Source organism: Rattus rattus, chromosome 2, assembly GCF_011064425.1.
Source record: "Rattus rattus isolate New Zealand chromosome 2, Rrattus_CSIRO_v1, whole genome shotgun sequence".
NCBI lineage: Eukaryota > Metazoa > Chordata > Mammalia > Rodentia > Muridae > Rattus > Rattus rattus.
In genome coordinates this window covers 178,595,299-178,619,056 of record NC_046155.1, presented here as the reverse complement: position 1 = coordinate 178,619,056, position 23,758 = coordinate 178,595,299, and the positions used below count along the sequence as shown (strand labels likewise).

Sequence of the window (23,758 nt, the reverse complement as noted above, 5' to 3'; positions counted from 1 at the left end):
GAGGCGGCAATGGAGAGAGAGGTGGGAGGAGACACTTCACTTGCAGGAAGGGAGAGGGGATGTTTACCGGAAACCGGAAAGGGAATAACTTACTCGAAATGTATATAGAGAAATACTCCAGAGTTAACTAATAATATATTGAGGCAAATTTAGCCAATTTACTCTAGAAAATAAACAAAATGAGAAATCCATTAAGCTGCAATGTGATTTTCGTATGGCACAGAGGGTGAACTTTACTTGCGACATCAGTAATTTGAGTGTAATGTCCACCATATTTTTCAGTTTTCTTCCACTCTGGAGGCGACATTAACATTTTACAAAATACTGAAGGGCATATTGAAACTTGGCTATGGAATAGCATAAAGTATTTATAGCCTATTATTGCAATAATAAAAGCAAAATTTATATACACAGAAATACTCTCAAGTTAAGAATATAAATGATTGAGTCATCAATGCCATTACCTGCACAGTGCCATGTAAATTCAGAGTAGGAACAGAATTGACAATTCATTCAGATAGTGGGCCCCAGGTCGCTGTTCTACCAGAGCAGGCCATGGTTCTTAGTATGATTCTTCTGTGAGGGCCTTTAGGAGATTGTGCAGACTCCTGATTTAGCAATATGTTTTTGTTTTCTGAGGTTGGGTTTCCCTTAGCGACGATCTGCAGACCCTTCATTCAAACCTGATCTTGCCATTCCTGTAGTGTGTGTGTGTGTGTGTGTGTGTGTGTGTGTGTGTGTGTGTGTAAAAACCAGAAAGAGGCGTAGAATGATAGGCTATTGGGATTTTATCTAAGAGTGTTGCATATGCCACAGCTATCTTATATTATGCATAGATCCTAAGCCCTGTCATGTACACCTCTTACTTTCAGCAGCTTTACAAATAACTAATTTACTGTGACAACAGATGTCGCACACTGTTAGTTAGAAAACTGAGAGTGATGATCATCCTCTAGAGGCACTACAAAGGGTCAGTGGTAGAGGCACGTCCCTGGAAATGCTATCCCAAAATCTTCTCTCCTCTGCATTTCGTTAGCAGAATGGCGCTCATCTCAGTGATTCAGTTATTGCTCCCACCGTGCTGAGGCCCGTACCCCATCTGCTCTCACTCTGCAGCATTTCAAAGACGCACATGCTAGCTTCAATATTTGTGTGAAATGGAGAGTGCGAGAAAGCTTCAGCTCAGAAAGATCTGGATAGCTTCACCTGGGACCCCCAATCACTCCAGAGTCACTGCTCTGTGACAGCAGGAATAGAGATGAGTGGAGGTATCTATAGCACCTGAAGATGTTCCTGAGGTTGGAGTCTGAGACCTTATGAAGAGTCCTAGAATTATGCCTCATGAGCAAGACTGAAAGAGCCTGAATCCTGCCAGCAGCTTGACACAGCTCCTTGCCATGCATCTTGCACGTTTTCATGAGACTCGCTGCAGTGCTGGTTTTGCCAGACCTTCACAGTCTGGAAGGTCACGCCACGCCAGCATAGACTAAGATGTGTGCTGGTGGGCTTCTCTCATTTATAGGAAAAGGGAGCAGCATCCCAGAGAGACATGGCGCTTCTCCAAATAGAATCTGCTGAAGGAACTGTATTAATCCAGAATTGGAGTCTAGCCTATCTGGGCCTATGTGCCAATAGAGTCTTTCTTAGTCCATTGGGCCTGACTCTATGTGGGTGAAATATTGTAGGGAATCGCATGGAGAGGGGCCTTTCTGGAGTTCCTTGCTCGTAAACTTACCCATCTGCCCGATCATCCACAGGATGAGGCTAGATGAGTCTCTTTGGATGCTATCTTCTGCTATTTCAACTGTTAAGCAGCCTAATGCTTTGTCATTTGGGATATTTTATTATTCTTTCGCTCACAGAAGCTCAAATGACAGAAGTGAGGAGCTCTGAGTTAACAGAGCTGTTTGTTAGAAACTCCCTGTGTTTGTGTATACGCTCTATAAAGAGGTGCCTAATGCTTTCTGGCTGTTGTGATGAACCTTTGCACAAGCTAGCCAGCTGGAAGCTTCATTCTGGATTCTATGAGACAGATTCAGAGACAAGGATCTTCTTTGCACTGTGTGTGCTACATATGCTCTTATGAGCTCCCTAAAGAGACAGAGCTGACCATTACATGAAGGATTATTTGCTGCCATCTCCAAATTCTGTCGTGTGGAATGTGCTGCTGACCATCCATTCATATTGTCCTCTTGATCCACTCAAATCAAAAGAGATCTCTTATATTTTTGGAATGTGGTCCACACTGAGATGTCATCTGCCACCTTACCTGAGACTATGAGCTCCACAGGGGCACTGGCAAATGACAACAGGTAGAGTGATGGTCTCTAGATCCACATAGCACCTGTAGGTGCGAGGAAGCTTGGATGTCACAGCCTCATGGAGAATTCTGGCTGGCCACTGCTGATCTTGGAACTTTGATTTTGGTCGAAGGGGTGGCTGGCCCTGATCCCTCCTGTGGACAGAATGAAAGTGTCACACAGAGTCACATTGACCAACACATCAGGGTCACATTCTCTCTCTGAGTGTTACTGGCAGAGTTGAGAGCGTCATCACTGAGGAGGGAAGGAGGTGTCAGGAAGAGGAATTGTCCCTGTAAAGAGGGATGATCAGGGCTGGCTTCCTTGTTCTGAGCTTCCACACCACATGATGATTTCACACACTCGAGACATGGGACTCAGTCTCTTTCATGTGACTGAGCTTCACCTCACTGCACTGATCTGTCTTTCCTCTGCTCCTCCCAACTCGTAGCTCCTTATCTCAACCCACTATTTTGTAGGCTGGCCTCCTGACAGCGATATGAGTGCAGATACGCTGATTGCAGATCTTCTGTAGATCCTTTACCTGCAGATCAGGATGTCCAGAGATGCACTGGATGCTTGACACAATTCATGGAGAGGAGAGTTGTGTTGCACCCATAGCATCTGTATTGTGGCACTCCAGTGAAGTGGCTCCCATAGCCCAGTGTGAAAGTTAGCTGCATGGAGAGGCCAACGCCCAGCGGTCCCACTGACTAAAGGATTCCATGATGTCACGCCCCTTTCGCAGGTTGGTATAAATTTGTCATGCACGAGTGTCACGAGTAACATCACTGCAGTGTGGAGGGGCTCCATTCCAGGGTCCATGTATACGCCTATGACTGACTTACTTGAGAGAGGCTTCCTTCTGATGGTCCTAAAGGAAAGGTGTGACAGCGTGGAATGAGGCTCTGCGTCACAGCATCTTTGCCCTCCCATCCTGCCCAGCACATGTCACAACTCTTTTCCCTCCAGCAGGGGCTGTGTTTGAGCACACTGCTCTCATTTGTTCCTCCTCTACCTGCAACTCCATGAGAGGGAGGATGACATGGCAAGGGCTTAGGGCCCTCGAAAAATGATTGAGAACAGAGCAGAGTGTGTGTGACTTCACTGAGATGAGTACTTTTTACTGGAGCTCGCTGGCGCTGACCACAACTGGTGTGTTTACACGGCCATGTGACTCACAACATCTGAATGTCCCTGTACAGTTTGGGGTCATGGGTCTCACAACAAAGCGTGTTGCTTGGTGCATTTGTCTCTTGGCAGAAGAGATGTAAACCTCTGTGTCTAGTGAGTTGGCGTGAGACTTCAGAGTCTTCTAGCTGGTGAGAATGAATTTATCCTATCTGTTGTGGTGGGAGGGCGAGTGGAGTGCCACGTTCCCTCCCTCTGGCACCCTGCTGGGCAGTCCTGACATGCTGAGTGCACAGTGTATAGTAGTTGTATATTCGAGAGAAAAGGCAGTCTGTTAGATGCTCTCACACATTCACAATGTTCTCTAGGTCCACTCTGTGGGAGAGAAGATACTCCTGAGAGCATGGCCACAGTGATGAGAATCTGACTGTCTCTTTACCTGTCACCACCTGCTCCAGAGCAAATCACTGGGCTCTGACCAGCAGCGAGTGAGGCTGGTGCAACAGCGGAGCAGCGGTACTGCCCAAATGCACATGCCTGTTGCCATACAGAACGGATGAAGAACCTTGGCGCTTGGTTCCCCAGGCCTTTGTTAGTGTGTGTGTGCTCAGCAACATTGGCGGCTTTCCCTCCATATGCAAGCCTATCTGCATCCAGGTCTCCCCTGACACCACAGACGGTCATGGCCCCTCCACGCTGGGGACCAGAGAGCCGTCTGCAGCCTTGATGGTTGGTTTTGGAGCCTCACACTCACATAGAAGTAGGTAGGAGAAGCTCACGTGACTGGTTTTGAAAGCGGCTGAGACAACGTCCTACCAGTGGATGCTGCTTTTAATAATATTTTTCTCTCATACCATACACTGAAATAGCCTCCCATCCTTGCATCCTTCAGTAGATAACACAATCTCTCCACCTCCTCTGTCCCTCCAGTTCACTGCTCCTCTGTCTCCTTTCAGAGAAGAGAATGCTTTTCAGTGGTATCAAGTAACATGGTATAACAAGATGCCAGAGCTCTAGGAATGCATCCTCATATTAAGACTGGACAAGGTAATCCAGTTGTAGAAAAAAGATCCCATGTGTAGGTGCAAGTATCAAGACATTTCCATTCCCACTGTTAGGAGTCAAGAAGAAATCTAAGCAAGGTATGTGGTTTGTTAATCACATTTAATCAGAGCACTCAGGAGGCAGAGGCAGGGAACTCTGAGATGGAGGGGAGCTTGTGCTACTGGAGTGAGCTCCAGGACAGTTACCACTACTGCAGTGAATCCCCCAAACACCACAAGCAAGCAAGCACAAATCATGAACACATATCAAAACTTCACAACTACAGCAGCAGGCCTGACTGCAGACCCATGAAGGCTCATGAGCCATTATGATTCCTGCTTTACAGTTGATTCTGTCCATGTTTCTCCTGCATTCTCACCCACTCTAACTATTGCACCTTTTCCTCTCTCTGTCCTGGATTCCTTAGTCTCTAGTGGATTATGCTGAAAGTTGATCCAGACAACGAAGACCTCATGAAGAATGATCTTTCTATGTACCACACCGTAGGGCTTGGCTATCACTGCCAGCCCTGATTCTGTATTTTGGGTCCCAGTATCTCTGGCTGTTTTCAAAGTTCTAAATCGTCCTGCATCCTCCACCATGCGGCCCATAGTAACCAGTCTCTGAGCATCTGTATCATTAAATGTCATTCTGCTAGACATGCAGTCCTCACCTGACAACACCAGGATCTCTAGGGTTCACTAGGGAGCTGACCACACTTGTGTGGGCTCAGCAGCATCTGAATATCCATCTCTGGTTTGGAGGTCAGGGCCCACACTAACAGGGCATGACACTTTTGAGTATAGGGAACACTCTGGTCTCCTGCCTCCAGGAGGGTTTCTGAGGTCCTTCTACAGTAAGAATCAATGTGTGATTGTCCTGCGAGGACTCACATTTGAGGGTGACATACCCTCCTGAGGTCACCACAGGGTTGGTCTGGGCTGAAAGGCTTGGTTTCCAGTAGGCTCCTAGGAGAGAAGGAGGAGCCAGTTAAATGTCCACCCAGGGAATCAGTCAAAATCTGAGAGGCCTGGGGCCCTGTGTGTTCTCTCCCCTGTGACCACTAGCTCCCAGGGGCTACACTGTAGTCTGATGATTTAGTGTGAGTCCTGTAGGAGCATTGATATTGCCCTGCATTAGGATACTACATTTGAGAATGAGAATTCAGTCTTCTCTGCTGACTTCTGATGGTTCTTTAGAACTGTTCTCTGTAGGTTTCCATTTCTATAGAGATCAGACTCTTTGGCTCCAATGGTCTCCTCACAAATGAAGGTCACCGTAGTTCCCATTGAGACCACAGAATCTGGCTGTACTCTGAGGATAGGGCTTAGGGAGGACCCTGCACTAACAGAGTCACTAAGACTCAGGACACCCATGCTCAGATTGCAGTCCTTAACACTATGACCTTCCAGCCACCCCCAAAATAACACACATGTGGTGTTTTCCACCATCACTGCCCAGGCATGGCTCCTGGATATGAAGAGAAGAGCATTTCAGGAGAGCTGCAGATACTCACCTGTCAGCACTGGGATCCAGAGGCTCAGAGTCAGTCCTAGAAGAGAGTTATGTGTAAGAGATTTTGCAGGTAAGACTGAGTAAGTCCTCCCCTCTGCAGAATTTCCTGAAACCCTGTGGTTTCCTGATGGGTGAGTGCTGAGCTCCAGGCCCTGCTCCTTTCTAGACCTCAGTATCCCCTCCTCCTCTTCACTTCTCACCAAGACAGAGCAGGGCTGTGAAGGTGAAGGTCATGGCATCTCCTCTCAGAGGCTGCAACTCTGCTTAAGAGCAGAGCCACAGAGCTTTTCTGAAGGATTGGAAACAGGGTGGGGCCCTGGAGGCAGGGCAGTCCCCATGACTGGTCATAGCAGCCCTACAGGAAGGGGAACAGCCCTCCTCAGGCACCCTGCTTTAACTTCCTCAATGCTGGGACTAGGCCAGGCAGTAGAACTCTGCAATCAGGCCTTACACAGATGACATTTCCTCAGCCCACCAGTGTCTGCCTCACCTGTGCACATCACTGTCACAAGAACCATATTGTAGCAGACATGTGGGAACATCTCCCAGAAATGTATAAAATTGTCATTTTGCTCTTTTCTTTTTACATTTTTATGTGAAATATTTCCTTCTTTCCACATTTTGATGTTTCTGAGGAGTGTCCTGCTGTGCATATCTCCTTGGAGTGAGATTTACAGTCTTTTCTTCACAATCTCACGTGACACATTACCAGTGGGGAGTACAATTTCTCTTTTTTTTCAGTATTTGTTGTTTCTTTACAATTTTTTGATACATATTTCTATTCATCTTTTAGTGTTTGTTTTTATATATGTTTATGTATGTTCATGTAAGTCAAAGTATATACATATATATATATGTTAAAATTTTCATTGTGTTTTGTTCCTTTTCTCACTTTTATGTGAATATTTCCTTCTTTTCAACATTTTGATGTTTCTGAGACGGATCCTGCTGTGTATATCTGCTTGAAATGAGGTTTACAGTCTTTTCTTTATAACCTCACGTGACATTATTACTGGCATGACAATTTCTCTCTTTGTCTTCAATATTTGTGTTTTCCTTTACAATTATATGGATACATATTTCTATTCATCTTTTAGTGTTTGTTGTTATGTGTGTGTATTTTTATTTATGTATATACAGGTGTCTGTGAGTCAAAGTACGTACATGGAGGTCATAATAAAATCTTAGTAATCCATTTCCCTTGTACAGTGTGGACCTGTCAATCAGAGTCAGGTCTTAAGTTGGCAGCAGGCATTTATGTTCTGAGCCATGTCACTGGCCCAACACCTACCATCATCGTTTTCCTAGGTCCTTCTGCTCAGTCACCAAAGTGTGTGATCATGGGCAAACTGCAAACATGCCTCCAGGTTTACTGGAAGAGCTTGAAGGGGCTCGAGACCCCTTATGAACAACAATGCCAAGCAACCAGAGCTTCCAGTGTCTAAGCCACTACCTAAAGACTATACATGGACTGACCCTGAACTCTGACCTCATAGGTAGCAATGAATATCCTAGTAAGAGCAACAGTGGAAGGGGAAGCCCTTGGTCCTGATAAGACTGAACCCCCAGTGAACGTGATTGTTGGGGGAGGGCAAGCAAAGAGGGTGGAGCGGAACACCATAAAGAAGGGGAGGGAAGGGATTAGGGATGTTTGCCTGGATACCGGGAAAGGGAATAACATTTGAAAAGTAAATAAGAAATACTCAAGTTAATATAAAACATATACCACATGGGGGTACAGAGGCAAACAACAAACTCGGCTGAAGAAGAATGCAAAATGGGTGAGAAACACCCCATAAAGAAACAAGGTTCAAATATGGTTAGTCATTGAGAAACTGAAATCAAAACCACCCTGAGATTTCACCTGACACTCAGTCTGAGTGGCCAAGATCAAAACTCGAGCTGACAGCAGATGCAAGCAAGGTAGAGGGTTGGAGAAAAGAGGAACACCTCACATTGTTGCACATGGGCAGGCCGGTGGTACAAACAACTGTGGACAATCTTTTCTTTCTTCCTTTTAAAACAAAGATTTATTTGTTCTTTGTGTATGTATCACATCAGAAGAGGCACTCAGACTCCCATTACAGGTGATTGTGAGCCCACCTTATGTGGTTTCTAAGTTAGCTGAACTCAAGACTTCTCGAAGAACAGAAGCAGTGCCCTACAGCTGGTGAAGAGCCATCTGTCCAGACTGACTAAAAATCATACATGGAATTACTGTGGGGTATAGTTGTATATTCTTCAGATGTGTAATTTTGTGATACACATCGTACATTATGAATTCCCTGAAATCATATAAGGACAAAGGCAGGACATGGTATATAAGTAAAAGACAAGCATCATAAGCAAAACCTCCCAAAATACCCGTGGGCTCCATTTTGTGTTGGCCTGCATGTGCTGGTGTCAGTGCTGTATAGTGCAGTGTGACTTTGTTGGAAAAATGAGAATTCTTCTTTACAGAGTTTATCAATCGTGGATGGCTTCTGGGCATACAGAAGAAACTGGTGTCCCACATCTCTCTCAGTACCTGGGACAGGATGTGACACCAACCCGTGCTGGCTCTGTGGAATATTGTCACGTATGGCGAGTCCATATTTGCATCAAACTCTTATGTCTGGAAAGCATAGTTTCCTTGGTGTCATCCATGTCCTGTGGCTCTCACAACTCCTATTCCTCAAAGTTCCCTGAGCTGATGCAGACATTCCATTCCTTGATTCAGTGCTTTTAGACCTGTATCTCTGCTCTTTGTTCAATTGTGGGTCTCTGATTAGTTCACATCTCCCTGCAGTAGGAAGTTTCTCTGATAATTGCTAAGGATATTGATCTAGGAACTCATTTTATTGGTATGGTCCTTGCAAAACTAGTAGCACCCACAACACTTCCTCTTTGCCTCAGCGCTGGCTGCCATCCCATATGAACACCAGGTGGCATCTTACCACCAAAACCTTGACGCTGTCACTCTGGAATGCAGACAGGCAATAAACCACAGTAGATGACAGAGGCCTTCAAAGGTAAATGAGTTAATCCCTTAAAAAAATACAATCAATAGCTGAAAGAAATTCCAGTCAGATGGGACAGAATATTTTATTATTTTATAGTTTTAGAAGAGTGTGGGTCAGGAAGCAAAGACCCCCAGTACATGAGGGACAAATATTTGTTTAACAAGGAATCACCTCATCATAAAACTTCTTGCCTCAGAACCCCAAATAGTTTTGCTCCCTGGACTTTTATCACAACACATTTTTCTGACAGAAAATTTTGGATCATCAGATTCATTTTGCAGAGTGTAGAACATTGAAAGATGTCCTTTCTCTTTAGATTATTTGCCAGCTGCGTGGTGGGTCTGTCTATGACTTTGCCAGGCCTCAGCAGCTAGAATCGAAAGGACTATGAGGACCAGGACAGCCATCCCCATCCTGATGAGATTCTCCATTGTGTGATCCTGGTTTTCAGGGGCTGTGGTATTAGATACAGAAGTCACAGAAGTTAGGGATGAAACATCCATCCTGGGCCCTTGTTTTCCTGAAGAGGATAAGGTTCTACTCTTTCCCATGCTACGAGGTGGAATTCTCTTTATTCAATTGTCTGAGGTTTGGGCATGTTCTAGAATGGACAGATTGTCTCAGCTGGTAGAAGAGTAGGATGTGTGTGTACTTAAGAGACCTTAGTGTTTCTTCTGAGTTCCACATTATCATTTACTCTAGATGCCCATCATTCTTGCTATACATAATCATGGAGTTCTGGGATGAACTTTCCCTGTGGCGTACCTGTGTACCCTCTCTTAATTCTTACTAAATTCCTCAGGACTATTGTGCTAATAAAAAAGCCAATGACGACTTGAGCCTCGGGACCACAGGTAAGACCAACTTTTCTGCTTCAAGTGACCTGCCTGGTGAACTCGGGACACACAGAGGCAGAATTCCTCTAGGACCCGGCACGTCCTGTGTTTACCGGGAGTCCCACAGCCTCGGATCCCGGCCTGCAGCAGCTCTCTGCTCCCAAGCCCCTTGGGAGAGAGACCTCACCACCTGGTCAGGTGGGCACTCCTGAGGCTGCAGAGCAGAAGAGACCACCAACACTACCCACCCCTGCCCACATCCCTGGCCCAAGAGGAAACTGAATAAGGCCTCTGGGTTCCCATGGGGAGGGCCCAGGAGCCAGAGGACCCCTGCGCCTGAGACACCCCCGGAACCTGAAGGAAACAGACCGGATAACAGTTCTCTGCACCCAAATCCCGTGGGAGGGAGAGCTAAACCTTCAGAGAGGCAGACACGCCTGGGAAAACAGAAGAGACTGCACTCTGCACACACATCTCAGACGCCAGAGGAAAACACCAATCGAGATCTGGAACCATGGTGCACTGAAGCTCCCAGAAATGGTGGCACAGATCTTCTGGTTGCTGCTGCAGCAGAGAGCTCGTGGGCAGCACCCCTCGAGCGAACTTGAGCCTCGGGACCACAGGTAAGACCAACTTTTCTGCTGCAAGTGAACTGCCTGGTGAACTCAAGACACAGGCCCACAGGAACAGCTGAAGACCTGTAGATAGGAAAAACTACACGCCCGAAAGCAGACTCTGTCCCCATAACTGGCTGAAAGAAAACAGGAAAACAGGTCTACAGCACTCTTGACACACAGGCTTATAGGACAGTCTAGCCACTGTCAGAAATAGCAGTACAAAGTAACACTAGAGATAATCTGATGGCGAGAGGCAAGCTCAGGAACCCAAGCAACAGAAACCAAGACTACATGGCACCATCGAAGCCCAATTCTCCCATCAAAACAAACATGGAATATCCAAACACACCAGAAAAGTAAGATCTAGTTTCAAAATCATATTTGATCATGATGCTGGAGGACTTCAAGAAAGACGTGAAGAACTCCCTTAGAGAAACACAGGAAAACATTAATAAACAAGTAGAAGCCTACAGAGAGGAATCGCAAAAATCCCTGAAAGAATTCCAGGAAAACACAATGAAACAGTTGAAGGAATTAAAAATGGAAATAGAAGCAATCAGGAAAGAACACATGGAAACAACCCTGGATATAGAAAACCAAAAAAAGAGACAAGGAGCTGTAGATACAAGCGTCACCAACAGAATACAAGAGATGGAAGAGAGAATCTCAGGAGCAGAAGATTCCATAGAAATCATCGACTCAACTGTCAAAAGAAAATGTAAAAGCGGAAAAAAGCTACTGGTCCAAAACATACAGGAAATCCAGGACTCAATGAGAAGATCAAACCTAAGGATAATAGGTATAGAAGAGAGTGAAGACTCCCAGCTCAAAGGACCAGTAAATATCTTCAACAAAATAGAAGAAAACTTCCCTAACCTAAAAAAAGAGATACCCATAGGCATACAAGAAGCCTACAGAACTCCAAATAGATTGGACCAGAAAAGAAACACCTCCCGTCACATAATAGTGAATACACCAAATGCACAAAATAAAGAAAGAATATTAAAAGCAGTAAGGGAAAAAGTTCAAGTAACATATAAAGGCAGACCTATCACAATCACACCAGACTTTTCGCCAGAAACTATGAAGGCCAGAAGATCCTGGACTGATGTCATACAGACCCTAAGAGAACACAAATGCCAGCCCAGGTTACTGTATCCTGCAAAACTCTCAATGAACATAGATGGAGAAACCAAGATATTCCATGACAAAACCAAATTTACACAATATCTTTCTACAAATCCAGCACTACAAAGGATAATAAATGGTAAAAGCCCAACATAAGGAGGCAAGCTATACCTAGAAGAAGCAAGAAACTAATCGTCTTGGCAACAAAACAAAGAGAAGAAAAGCACACAAACATAACCTCACATCCAAATATGAATATAACAGGAAGCAATAATCACTATTCCTTAATATCTCTCAACATCAATGGCTTCAACTCCCCAATAAAAAGACATAGATTAACAAACTGGATACGCAACGAGGACCCTGCATTCTGCTGCTTACAGGAAACACACCTCAGAGACAAAGACAGACACTACCTCAGAGTGAAAGGCTGGAAAACAACTTTCCAAGCAAATGGTCAGAAGAAGCAAGCTGGAGTAGCCATTCTAATATCAAATAAAATCAATTTTCAAGTAAAATTCATCAACAAAGATAAGGAAGGACACTTCATATTCATCAAAGGAAAAATCCACCAAGATGAACTCTCAATCCTAAATATCTATGCCCCAAATACAAGGGCACCTACATACGTAAAAGAAACCTCAAGCTCAAAACACACATTGCACCTCACACAATAATATTAGGAGATTTCAACACCCCACTCTCATCAATGGATAGATCATGGAAACAGAAATTAAACAGAGATGTAGACAGACTAAGAGAAGTCATGAGCCAAATGTACTTAACAGATATTTATAGAACATTCTATCCTAAAGCAAAAGGATATAGCTTCTTCTCAGCTCCTCATGGTACTTTCTCCAAAATTGACCATATAATTGGTCAAAAAACGGGCCTCAACAGGTACAGAAAGATAGAAATAATCCCATGCATGCTATCAGACCACCACGGCCTAAAACTGGTCTTCAATAACAATAAGGGAAGAATGCCCACATATAAGTGGAAATTGAACAATGCTCTACTCAATGATAACCTGGTCAAGGAAGAAATAAAGAAAGAAATTAAAAACTTTTTAGAATTTAATGAAAATGAAGGTACAACATACCCAAACTTATGGGACACAATGAAAGCTGTGCTAAGAGGAAAACTCATAGCGCTGAGTGCCTGCAGAAAGAAACAGGAAAGAGCATATGTCAGCAGCTTGACAGCACACCTAAAAGCTCTAGAACAAAAAGAAGCAAATACACCCAGGAGGAGTAGAAGGCAGGAAATAATCAAACTCAGAGCTGAAATCAACCAAGTAGAAACAAAAAGGACCATAGAAAGAATCAACAGAACCAAAAGTTGGTTCTTTGAGAAAATCAACAAGATAGATAAACCCTTAGCCAGACTAATGAGAGGACACAGAGAGTGTGTCCAAATTAACAAAAATCAGAAATGAAAAGGGAGACATAACTACAGATTCAGAGGAAATTCAAAAAATCATCAGATCTTACTATAAAAGCCTATATTCAACAAAACTTGAAAATCTGCAGGAAATGGACAATTTCTAGACAGATACCAGGTGAAGTTAAATCAGGAACAGATAAACCAGTTAAACAACCCCTTAACTCCTAAGGAAATAGAAGCAGTCATTAAAGGTCTCCCAACCAAAAAGAGCCCAGGTCCAGACAGGTTTAGTGCAGAATTCTATCAAACCTTCATAGAAGACCTCATACCAATATTATCCAAACTATTCCACAAAATTGAAACAGATGGATCACTACCGAATTCCTTCTATGAAGCCACAATTACTCTTATACCTAAACCACACAAAGACCCAACAAAGAAAGAGAACTTCAGACCAATTTCCCTTATGAATATTGACGCAAAAATACTCAATAAAATTCTGGCAAACCGAATCCAAGAGCACATCAAAACAATCATTCACCATGATCAAGTAGGCTTCATCCCAGGCATGCAGGGATGGTTTAATATACGGAAAAACATCAACGTGATCCATTATATAAACAAACTGAAAGAACAAAACCACCTGATCATTTCATTAGATGCTGAGAAAGCATTTGACAAAATTCAACACCCCTTCATGATAAAAGTCCTGGAAAGAATATGAATTCAAGGCCCATACCTAAACATAGTAAAAGACATATACAGCAAACCAGTTGCTAACATTAAACTAAATGGAGAGAAACTTGAAGCAATCCCACTAAAATCAGGAACTAGACAAGGCTGCCCACTCTTTCCCTACTTATTCAATATAGTTCTTGAAATTCTAGCCAGAGCAATCAGACAACAAAAGGAGGTCAAGGGGATACAGATCGGAAAAGAAGAAGTCAAAATATCACTATATGCAGATGATATGATAGTATATTTAAGTGATCCCAAAAGTTCCACCAGAGAACTACTAAAGCTGATAAACAACTTCAGCAAAGTGGCTGGGTATAAAATTAACTCAAATAAATCAGTAGCCTTCCTCTACACCAAAGAGAAACAAGCCGAGAAAGAAATTAGGGAAACGACACCCTTCATAATAGACCCAAATAATATAAAGTACCTCGGTGTGACTTTAACCAAGCAAGTAAAAGATTTGTACAACAAGAACTTCAAGACACTGAAGAACGAAATTGAAGAAGACCTCAGAAAATGGAAAGATCTCCCATGCTCATGGATTGGCAGGATTAATATAGTAAAAATGGCCATTTTACCAAAAGCGATCTACAGATTCAATGCAATCCCCATCAAAATACCAATCCAATTCTTCAAAGAGTTAGACAGAACAATTTGCAAATTCATCTGGAATGACAAAAAACCCAGGATAGCTAAAACTATCCTCAACAGTAAAAGGACTTCAGGGGGAATCACTATCCCTGAACTCAAGCAGTATTACAGAGCAATAGTGATAAAAACTGAATGGTATTGGTACAGAGACAGACAGATAGACCAATGGAACAGAATTGAAGACCCAGAAATGAACCCACACACCTATGGTCACTTGATTTTTGACAAAGGAGCCAAAACCATCCAATGGAAAAAAAGATAGCATTTTCAGCAAATGGTGCTGGTTCAACTGGAGGTCAACATGTAGAAGAATGCAGATCGATCCATGCTTATCACCCTGTACAAAGCTTAAGTCCAAATGGATCAAGGACCTCTACATCAAACCAGACACACTCAAACTAATAGAAGAAAAACTAGGGAAGCATCTGGAACACATGGGCACTGGAAAAAATTTCCTAAACAAAACACCAATGGCTTATGCTCTAAGATCAAGAATCGAGAAATGGGATCTCATAAAACTGCAAAGCTTCTGTAAGGCAAAGGACACTGTGGTTAGGACAAAACGGCAACCAAAAGATTGGGAAAAGATCTTTACCAATCCTACAACAGATACAGGCCTTATATCCAAAATATACAAAGAACTCAAGAAGTTAGACCGCAGGGAGACAAATAACCCTATTAAAAATGGGGTTCAGAGCTAAACAAAGAATTCACAGCTGAGGAATGCCGAATGGCTGAGAATCACCTAAAGAAATGTTCAACATCTTTAGTCATAAGGGAAATGCAAATCAAAACAACCCTGAGATTTCACCTCACACCAGTAAGAATGGCTAAGATCAAAAACTCAGGTGACAGCAGATGCTGGCGAGGATGCAGAGAAAGAGGAACACTCCTACATTGTTGGTGGGATTCCAGACTGGTACAACCATTCTGGAAATCAGTCCGGAGGTTCCTCAGAAAATTGGACATTGAACTGCCTGAGGATCCAGCTATACCTCTCTTGGGCATATACCCAAAAGATGCCCCAACATATAAAAAAGACACGTGCTCCACTATGTTCATCGCAGCCTTATTTATACTAGCCAGAAGCTGGAAAGAACCCAGATGCCCTTCAACAGAGGAATGGATACAGAAAATGTGGTACATCTACACAATGGAATATTACTCAGCTATCAAAAACAATGAATTTATGAAATTCTTAGGCAAATGGTTGGAACTGGAAAATATCATCCTGAGTGAGCTAACCCAATCACAGAAAGACATACATCGTATGCACTCATTGATACGTGGCTATTAGCCCACATGCTTGAATTGCCCTAGATGCCTAGATCAAATGAAACTCAAGATGGATGATCAAAATGTGAATGCTTCACTCCTTCTTTAAAAGGGGAACAAGAATACCCTTGGCAGGGAAGAGAGAGGCAAAGATTAAAACAGGGACTGAAGGAACACCCATTCAGAGCCTGCCCCACATGTGGCCCATACATATACAGCCACCCAATTAGACAAGATGGATGAAGCAAAGAAGTGCAGACCGATAGGAGCCGGATGTAGATCGATCCTGAGAGACACAGCCAGAATACAGCAAATACAGAGGCGAATGCCAGTAGCAAACCACTGAACTGAGAATAGGACCCCCGTTGAAGGAATCAGAGAAAGAACTGGAAGAGCTTGAAGGGGCTTGAGACCCCATATGTACAACAATGCCAAGCAACCAGAGCTTCCAGGGACTAAGCCACTACCTAAAGACTATACAAGGACTGACCCTGGACTCTGACCTCATAGGTAGCAATGACTATCCTAGTAAGAGCACCAGTGGAAGGGAAGCCCTGGGTCCTGCTAAGACTGAACCCCAGTGAACTAGACTGTTGGGGGGAGGCGGCAATGGGGGGGAGAGGTGGAGGGGAACACCCTAAGGAAGGGGAGGGGAGGGGGATGTTTACCGAAACCGGGAAAGGGAATAACACTGAAATGTATATAAGAAATACTCAAGTTAATAATAATAAAAAAAAAAAAAAAATTGAGCAAATTTACTTAATTCTCAGAAAATAAACAAAATAGAAATCCATTAAATACAATGTTAGTTACAATGCTTTTAGGGTGAACTTTTACTTGCAGACATCAGTAATTTGAATTGTAATGTTTCCACCATATTTTCAGTTTTCTTCACTCTGGAGGCATTAACATTTTAAAATACGAAGGGCATATTGAAAAAAACGGCTATGGAATAGCATAAAGTATTTATAGCCTATTATTGCAATAATAAAAGCAAAATTTATATACAAAAAAAAGAAATACTCAAGTTAAGAATAAAAAAAAATAAATGATTGAGTCAAAAAAAAAAATCCAATGCCATACCACTGATACCAGTAAATTCAGAGTAGAACAAATTGACAATTCATTCAGATAGTGGGCCCCAGGTCACTGTTCTGAGCAAAAAAAGGCCATGGTTCTTAGTATGATTCTTCTGGTGAGGCCTTTAGAGGTTGTGCAGACTCTGATTAGCAATATGTTTTTGTTTTCTGAGAGTTGGTTCCCTTGTGACATTTAGACCCTTCCATTTCAAACCTGATCTTGCCATTCCTGTAGTGTGTGTGTGTGTGTGTGTGTGTGTGTGTGTGTGTGTGTGTGTGTGTGTAAAAACCAGAAAGAGCGTGAATGATAGGCTATTGGGATTTTATCTAAGAGTGTTGCATATGCCACAGCTATCTTATATTATGCATAGATCCTAAGCCTGATACATGTACCTCTTACTTTTCTTGGCTTTACAAATAATAATTACTGTGACAACAAGATGTGTCACACTGTTAGTAGAGAGTGGTGATGATCCCCCATCCTCTAGAAGACTCAAGGGTCAGTGGTAGAGCGTCCCTGGAGATACTATCCCAAAATCTTCTCTTCTTTAGACAGGTGTTCCAAGGCCTACCAGAGGACATTCTTAGCTGTCACCTCTCAAATGAAGGCTGAATCATACATTTCTTCTATTTAACTCGGAAGGAAATGTTTCAGACTTCCTAATGCAATAGGTTTGATTGCAAGTGTTGGATTTTATTTTCCTTAATGTGAAAATTGTTATGTTTTAGTCCTCATGGAGAATTTTGTCTGGAAGGGATTATGTATGTGTTTGAATCTGATTTAAACAGAGGGATAGTATAGAACAATTGTAACTGTTACACTAAGGCTAAGTCCTCTCCTATAAGTAGGGTGGTCTATGGCTGCAGTTAGAGCAAGGGTATGACAGAGATCCTGTGAATACTGTTTATTTGTGGGCATAAAGAAGATGTTGTCATTATGGACCAGTTTCTGCTTAGGATCTTATAACTCTCTGTTGCCTTTCAAAAATGCTCTTTGAAACTCCATGACTCCTCTGCATTTCATTAGCAGGCAGAATAGCGCTCATCTCTAGAATGATTCAGTTAATGCCCCCTCCCCCACCATTATGAGGCCAAATACCCATCTGACTCTCACTCTACAGCATTTCAAAACCCTATGCTAGCTAATATTTGTTGTAAATGGAGAATGCTGAGACACCCCTTCAGCTCAGAACGATCTGGATAACTTCACCTGGGACCCCAATCTCCAGAGTCACTGCTCTGTGACAGCAGGTATAGAGATGAGTGGAGGTATCTATAGCACCTGAAGATGTTCCTGAGGTTGGAGTCACAGACCTTATGAAGAGTCCTAGAATTATGCCTCATGAGCAAGACTGAAAGAGCCTGAATCCCCTGCCATGGCAACTTGACACACCCTTGCCATGCATCAGCACGTTTTCATGAGACTCACTGCAGTGTAAGGTTTTGCAGACCTTCACAGTCTGGAGAGGTCACAGCCACCACCAGCATAGAAAAAACTAAGATGTGTGAATTGGGCTTCTCTCATTTATAGGAAAAGGAACAGCATCCCAGAGAGACAAGCGCTTCTCCAAATAGAATCTTCTGAAGGAACTGTATTAATCCCAGAATTAGGTCTAGCCTATCTGGGCCTATGTGCCAATAGAATCTTTATTAGTCCCATTAGGCCTGACTCTATGTGGGTGAAATATTGTTTTTTAGGGGAATCATGGAGAGGGGCCTTTCTGGGTTCCTTGCTCATAAACTTACCCATCTGCCCGATCATCCAGGATGAGGCTAAATGAGTCTCTTTGGATGCTATCTTCTGTATTCCAACTGTTAAGCCCCAGCCTATGGTTTGTCATTTGGGATATTTTATTATTCTTTCATACTCACAAGCTCAAATGACAGAAGTGAGAACTCTGATTAACAAGAGCTGTTTGTTAGGCTCCCTGTGTTTGTAGCATACTCCCTATAAAGAGGTGCCTAATACTTACTGGCTGTTGTGATGAACCTTTTAGCTGGCCAGCTGGAGGCTTCATTGGATTCTATGAGACAGAACAAGACAAGGATATTCTTTGCACTGTGTGTGCTACATATGCTCTGTAAGCTCCCTAAGACAGAATGACCATTACATGAAGGATTATTGCTGCCATCCAATTCTGTGCGGTGGAATGTGCCCTTTGACCATCCATTCATATTGTCCTCTTAATCCCACTCAAATCAAAAGATCTCTTATATTTTGGAATGTGAGTCACACTGAGATGTCATCACCACCTTACCTGAGACTATGAGCTCCACAGGGGCACTGGCAAATGACAACAGGTAGAGAGATGAGTCTCTAGATCCATAGCACCTGTAGGTGCCAGAGAGCTTGGATGTCACAGCACTCATGGAGAATTCTGACTGGTACTGCTGATCTTGGAACTTTGATTTTAGTCGAAGGGGTGGCTGGCCTGATCCCTCCTTGGACAGAATGAAAGTGTCCACAGAATACATTGACCAACACATCAGGGTCACATTCTCTCCTGAGTGTACTGTAGAGTTAGGCATCACTGAGAGGGAAGGAGTATCAGGAAGGTGTCCTAAAGAAAAAAGGGATGATCAGAGGCTGGCTTCCTTGTTCTGAGCTCACACCACACATGATTTCACACTGAGAACATGGGACTCAGTCTCTTTCATCTGACTGAGCTCACCTCCTGCTGATCTGTCACTGCCTCTGCTCCTCCCCAAATCCCTGTCCCTTATCCCAACCCTCAGCTACTAGGCTCCTCCCTGACAGCATTAGCAGAGTTTAGATACCTGATTGAATCTCTGTAGATCCATACCTGTGATCAGGATGTCCAGGGGGTCACTGGATGCTGACAATTCAGAGGAGAGGTTGTGTGCACCATAGCATCTGTATTGGCCTCCAGTAGAGTGGCTCCCATAGCCCAGTGTGAAGTTGGCCATGGAGAGGCCAGCCTTGGTCCACTGGCTAAAGGATTCCATGATGTCAGCTCCCCCTTCTTTGTACAGAGCAAATTTGTCATACTTAGTGTCAGAGTAACACTGCAGTGTGAGGCTCATTCCAGGGTCCAGTATATGGCCTTGATGACTTAGCAGAGAGGGCTTCCCTGATGGTCCTAAAGGAAAGGTGACAGCTATGGAATGAGGTTTGGTTCTTACCAAGCATCTTTGCCCTCCCATCCTGCCCAGCACATGTCACAACTTTTCCCTCCGCAGGGCTGTGTTTGAGAACACAGGCTCTCCATTTGTTCCTCCTCTACCTGCAACTCCGCAGAGGGGGATGACATGGCAAGGGCTTAGGGTCTCAGAAAATGATTGGAGAATGACAGAGGGGACTTACCTGAGATGAGTACTTTTAGGAGCTCACTGGGTACTGACCACAACTGTGGTTTACGCTTGTAGTAACCATAACATCTGAATGTCCCTGTATAGTTTGGGGTCATGGGTCTCATAACAAACGTTGCTTGGTATTGTCTTGTAGAAGATATAAACTCTGTGTCTAGTGAGTTGGTGAACTTCTGATCTTCCTTGGTGAGAATGAATTTATCATATCTGTTGTGTGAGGTACAGTGGAGTGTCACGTTCCCTCCCTCTGGCACCACAGGGCTGGGCAGTCCTGACAGCACGAGTGCATAGTAGTTGTATATTCCTGGGGGAGAAAAAGGCAGTCTGTTAGATGCTCTCACACATTCACAATGTTCTCTAGGTCCACTCTGTGGGAGAGGAATACTCCTGAGAGCAAAGCCTGGTGATGAGAATCTGACTGTCCCCTTACCTGTCACCACCAGCTCCAGAGTGTCACTGGGCTCTGACCAACCAGCTGAGCTGTAACAGCAACAGCGATACTGCCCTGCATGCCTTTGTGCCACAGAACGGATGAAGAACTTGGCCTTGTTCCCAGGCTGTTGTAGGGTCTGTGTGCTCTGTGTATTGTGGCTTCCCTCCTTATACAGAAAATATATTTCTGCATCCAGGTCTCCCTGACACCAGATGGTCATGGCCCTTCCATAGGGGATCAGAGAGCCTGGTTCAGCCTTGATGGTTGGTTTTTGGAGTTTCCCTACATAGAAGTAGGAGAGAAGCACATGACTGGTTTTGAAAGTGGCACAGACAATGTCCTACCAGTGGATGCTGCTTTTTAATAATATTTTTCTCTCATACCATACACTGAAATAGCCTCCCATCCTTGCATCCTTCGTAATATAACACAATCCTCTCCACCTCCTCTGTCCCTCCAGTTCACTGCTCCTCTGTCTCCTTTCAGAGAAGAGAATGCTTTTCAGTGGTATCAAGTAACATGGTATAACAAGATGCCAGAGCTCTAGGAATGCATCCTCATATTAAGACTGGACAAGGTAATCCAGTTGTAGAAAAAAGATCCCATGTGTAGGTGCAAGTATCAAGACATTTCCATTCCCACTGTTAGGAGTCCAAGAAGAAACTAAAGCAAGGCATGTGGTTGTTGCACCCACATTTAATCAGAGCACTCAGGAGGCAGAGGCAGGGAACTCTGAGATGGAGGGGAGCTTGTTCTACGGAGTGAGCTCCAGGACAGTTAACCACGACTGTACAGTGAATCCCCCAAACACCAAAAAAACAAGCAAGCAAGCAAGCAATCAAGTGAACACATATCAAAACTTCAAAACAACCACAGCAGCAGGCCTGAGGCAGACCCATGAAGGCTCTATGAGCTATTATGATTCCTGTTTAGTTGATTCTGTGGTCCATGTTTCTCCTGGTATTCTCACCCACTCTAACTATTGCAATCTTTCCTCTCTCTGTCCTGGATTCCCTTAGCTCTAGTGGATTATGCTGAAGTTGATCCAGACTAACAGAAGACCTCATGAAGAATAATCTTTCTATTGTACACCGTGGGCTTGGCTATCACTGCCAGCCTTGGATTCTGTATTTTGGGTCCCAGTGTTTCCTGGCTGTGTTTCAAAGTTCTAAATCGTCCTGCATCCTCACCTACAGCCCATAGTAACCAGTCTCTGAGCATCTGTATCATTAAATGTCATTCTGTAGAAAGACTGCGGTTCCTCACCTGACACCAGGATCTCTAGGGGTTCACTAGGAGCTGACCACACTTGTGGTGTGTTTTTTTCATAGCTGTAGCATCTGAATATCCATCTCTGGTTGGAGGTCAAAGGGCCCACATCAAACAGGGCATGACACTTTTGAGTATAGGAACACTCTGGTTCCTGCCTCCAGGAGGGTTTCTGAGGTCCTTCTACAGTAAGAATCAATGTGTGATTGTCCTGCGAGGACTCACATTTGAGGGTGACATACCCTCCTGAGGTCACCACAGGGTTGGTCTGGGCTGAAAGGCTTGGTTTCCAGTAGGCTCCTAGGAGAGAAGGAGGAGCCAGTTAAATGTCCACCCAGGGAATCAGTCAAAATCTGAGAGGCCTGGGGCCCTGTGTGTTCTCTCCCCTGTGACCACTAGCTCCAGGGGCTCACTGTAGTCTGATGATTTAGTGTGAGTCCTGTAGGAGCATTGATATTGCCCTGCATTATGATGGCCTACATTTGAGAATGAGAATTCAGTCTTCTCTGCTGACTTCTGATGGTTCTTTAGAACTGTTCTCTGTAGGTTTCCATTTCTATAGAGATCAGACTCTTTGGCTCCAATGGTCTCCTCACAAATGAAGGTCACCGTAGTTCCCATTGAGACCACAGAATCTGGCTGTACTCTGAGGATAGGCTTAGGGAGGGACCCTGCAATTAACAGAGTCACTAAGACTCAGGACACCCATGCTCAGATTGCAGTCCTTAACACTATGACCTTCCAGCCACCCCCAAAATAACACACATGTGGTGTTTTCCACCATCACTGCCCAGGCATGGCTCCTGGATATGAAGAGAAGAGCATTTCAGGAGAGCTGCAGATACTCACCTGTCAGCACTGGGATCCAGAGGCTCAGAGTCAGTCCTAGAAGAGAGTTATGTGTAAGAGATTTGTAGGTAAGACTGAGTAAGTCCTCCCCTCTGCAGAATTTCCTGAAACCCTGTGGTTTCCTGATGGGTGAGTGCTGAGCTCCAGGCCCTGCTCCTTTCTAGACCTCAGTATCCCCTCCTCCTCTTCACTTCTCACCAAGACAGAGCAGGGCTGTGAAGGTGAAGGTCATGGCATCTCCTCTCAGAGGCTGCAACTCTGCTTAAGAGCAGAGCCACAGAGCTTTTCTGAAGGATTGGAAACAGGGTGGGGCCCTGGAGGCAGGGCAGTCCCCATGACTGGTCATTTTTTAGCAGCCCTACAGGAAGGGGAACAGCCCTCCTCAGGCACCCTGCTTTAACTTCCTCAATGCTGGGACTAGGCCAGGCAGTAGAACTCTGCAATCAGGCCTTACACAGATGACATTTCCTCAGCCCACCAGTGTCTGCCTCACCTGTGCACATCACTGTCACAAGAACCATATTGTAGCAGACATGTGGGAACATCTCCCAGAAATGTATAAAATTGTCATTTTGCTCTTTTCTTTTTACATTTTTATGTGAAATATTTCCTTCTTTCCACATTTTGATGTTTCTGAGGAGTGTCCTGCTGTGCATATCTCCTTGGAGTGAGATTTACAGTCTTTTCTTCACAATCTCACGTGACACATTACCAGTGGGGAGTACAATTTCTCTTTTTTTTCAGTATTTGTTGTTTCTTTACAATTTTTTGATACATATTTCTATTCATCTTTTAGTGTTTGTTTTTATATATGTTTATGTATGTTCATGTAAGTCAAAGTATATACATATATATATATGTTAAAATTTTCATTGTGTTTTGTTCCTTTTCTCACTTTTATGTGAATATTTCCTTCTTTTCAACATTTTGATGTTTCTGAGACGGATCCTGCTGTGTATATCTGCTTGAAATGAGGTTTACAGTCTTTTCTTTATAACCTCACGTGACATTATTACTGGCATGACAATTTCTCTCTTTGTCTTCAATATTTGTGTTTTCCTTTACAATTATATGGATACATATTTCTATTCATCTTTTAGTGTTTGTTGTTATGTGTGTGTGTTTTTTATTTATGTATATACAGGTGTCTGTGAGTCAAAGTACGTACATGGAGG

At 43.7% G+C, this 23,758-nt stretch overlaps 1 protein-coding gene and 1 pseudogene across 3 annotated transcripts; both read right to left on the bottom strand.

The window, feature by feature from the left end:
• Positions 1-5,204: 5,204 nt before the first annotated feature.
• Positions 5,205-6,224, bottom strand: LOC116893459 (annotated as a pseudogene).
• A 2,831-nt stretch (positions 6,225-9,055) lies between these two features.
• LOC116894565 (leukocyte immunoglobulin-like receptor subfamily B member 3-like) lies at positions 9,056-22,815 on the bottom strand. 3 transcript variants are annotated; one of them, XM_032896275.1, is made up of 10 exons: positions 22,782-22,815; positions 22,584-22,619; positions 22,117-22,405; positions 21,732-22,030; positions 20,463-20,747; positions 20,028-20,336; positions 19,507-19,803; positions 18,961-19,263; positions 18,676-18,726; positions 9,056-9,446 (listed from the first exon to the last, which is right to left on the bottom strand). In XM_032896275.1, the coding sequence occupies exons 1-10, from the start codon at positions 22,813-22,815 to the stop codon at positions 9,310-9,312; spliced, it is 2,040 nt and encodes a 679-aa protein (XP_032752166.1). In that variant the 3' UTR covers positions 9,056-9,309. The 3 variants fall into 3 exon arrangements, with proteins under 3 accessions (XP_032752166.1, XP_032752167.1, XP_032752169.1); XM_032896276.1 differs by lacking the exon at positions 18,676-18,726 and having other exon boundaries at positions 21,732-22,029; positions 22,116-22,405; XM_032896278.1 differs by lacking the exon at positions 20,463-20,747.
• Positions 22,816-23,758: the final 943 nt, after the last annotated feature.

Excerpts from the sequence above, each read along its gene's own strand:
- LOC116894565 (XM_032896275.1), bottom strand. The coding sequence starts at position 22,815 with ATGACCTTCACCTTCACAGCCCTGCTCTGTCTTG. Across the intron at positions 19,264-19,506 it reads CCTGGACATCCTGATCACAG|GACACCTTCCTGATACTCCT; the intron begins GTATGGATCTAC and ends TTTTTTCTTTAG. Across the intron at positions 18,727-18,960 it reads TGTGGAGCTCATAGTCTCAG|AATCCAATGAAGCCTCCAGC; the intron begins GTAAGGTGGTGA and ends TCTGTCTCATAG.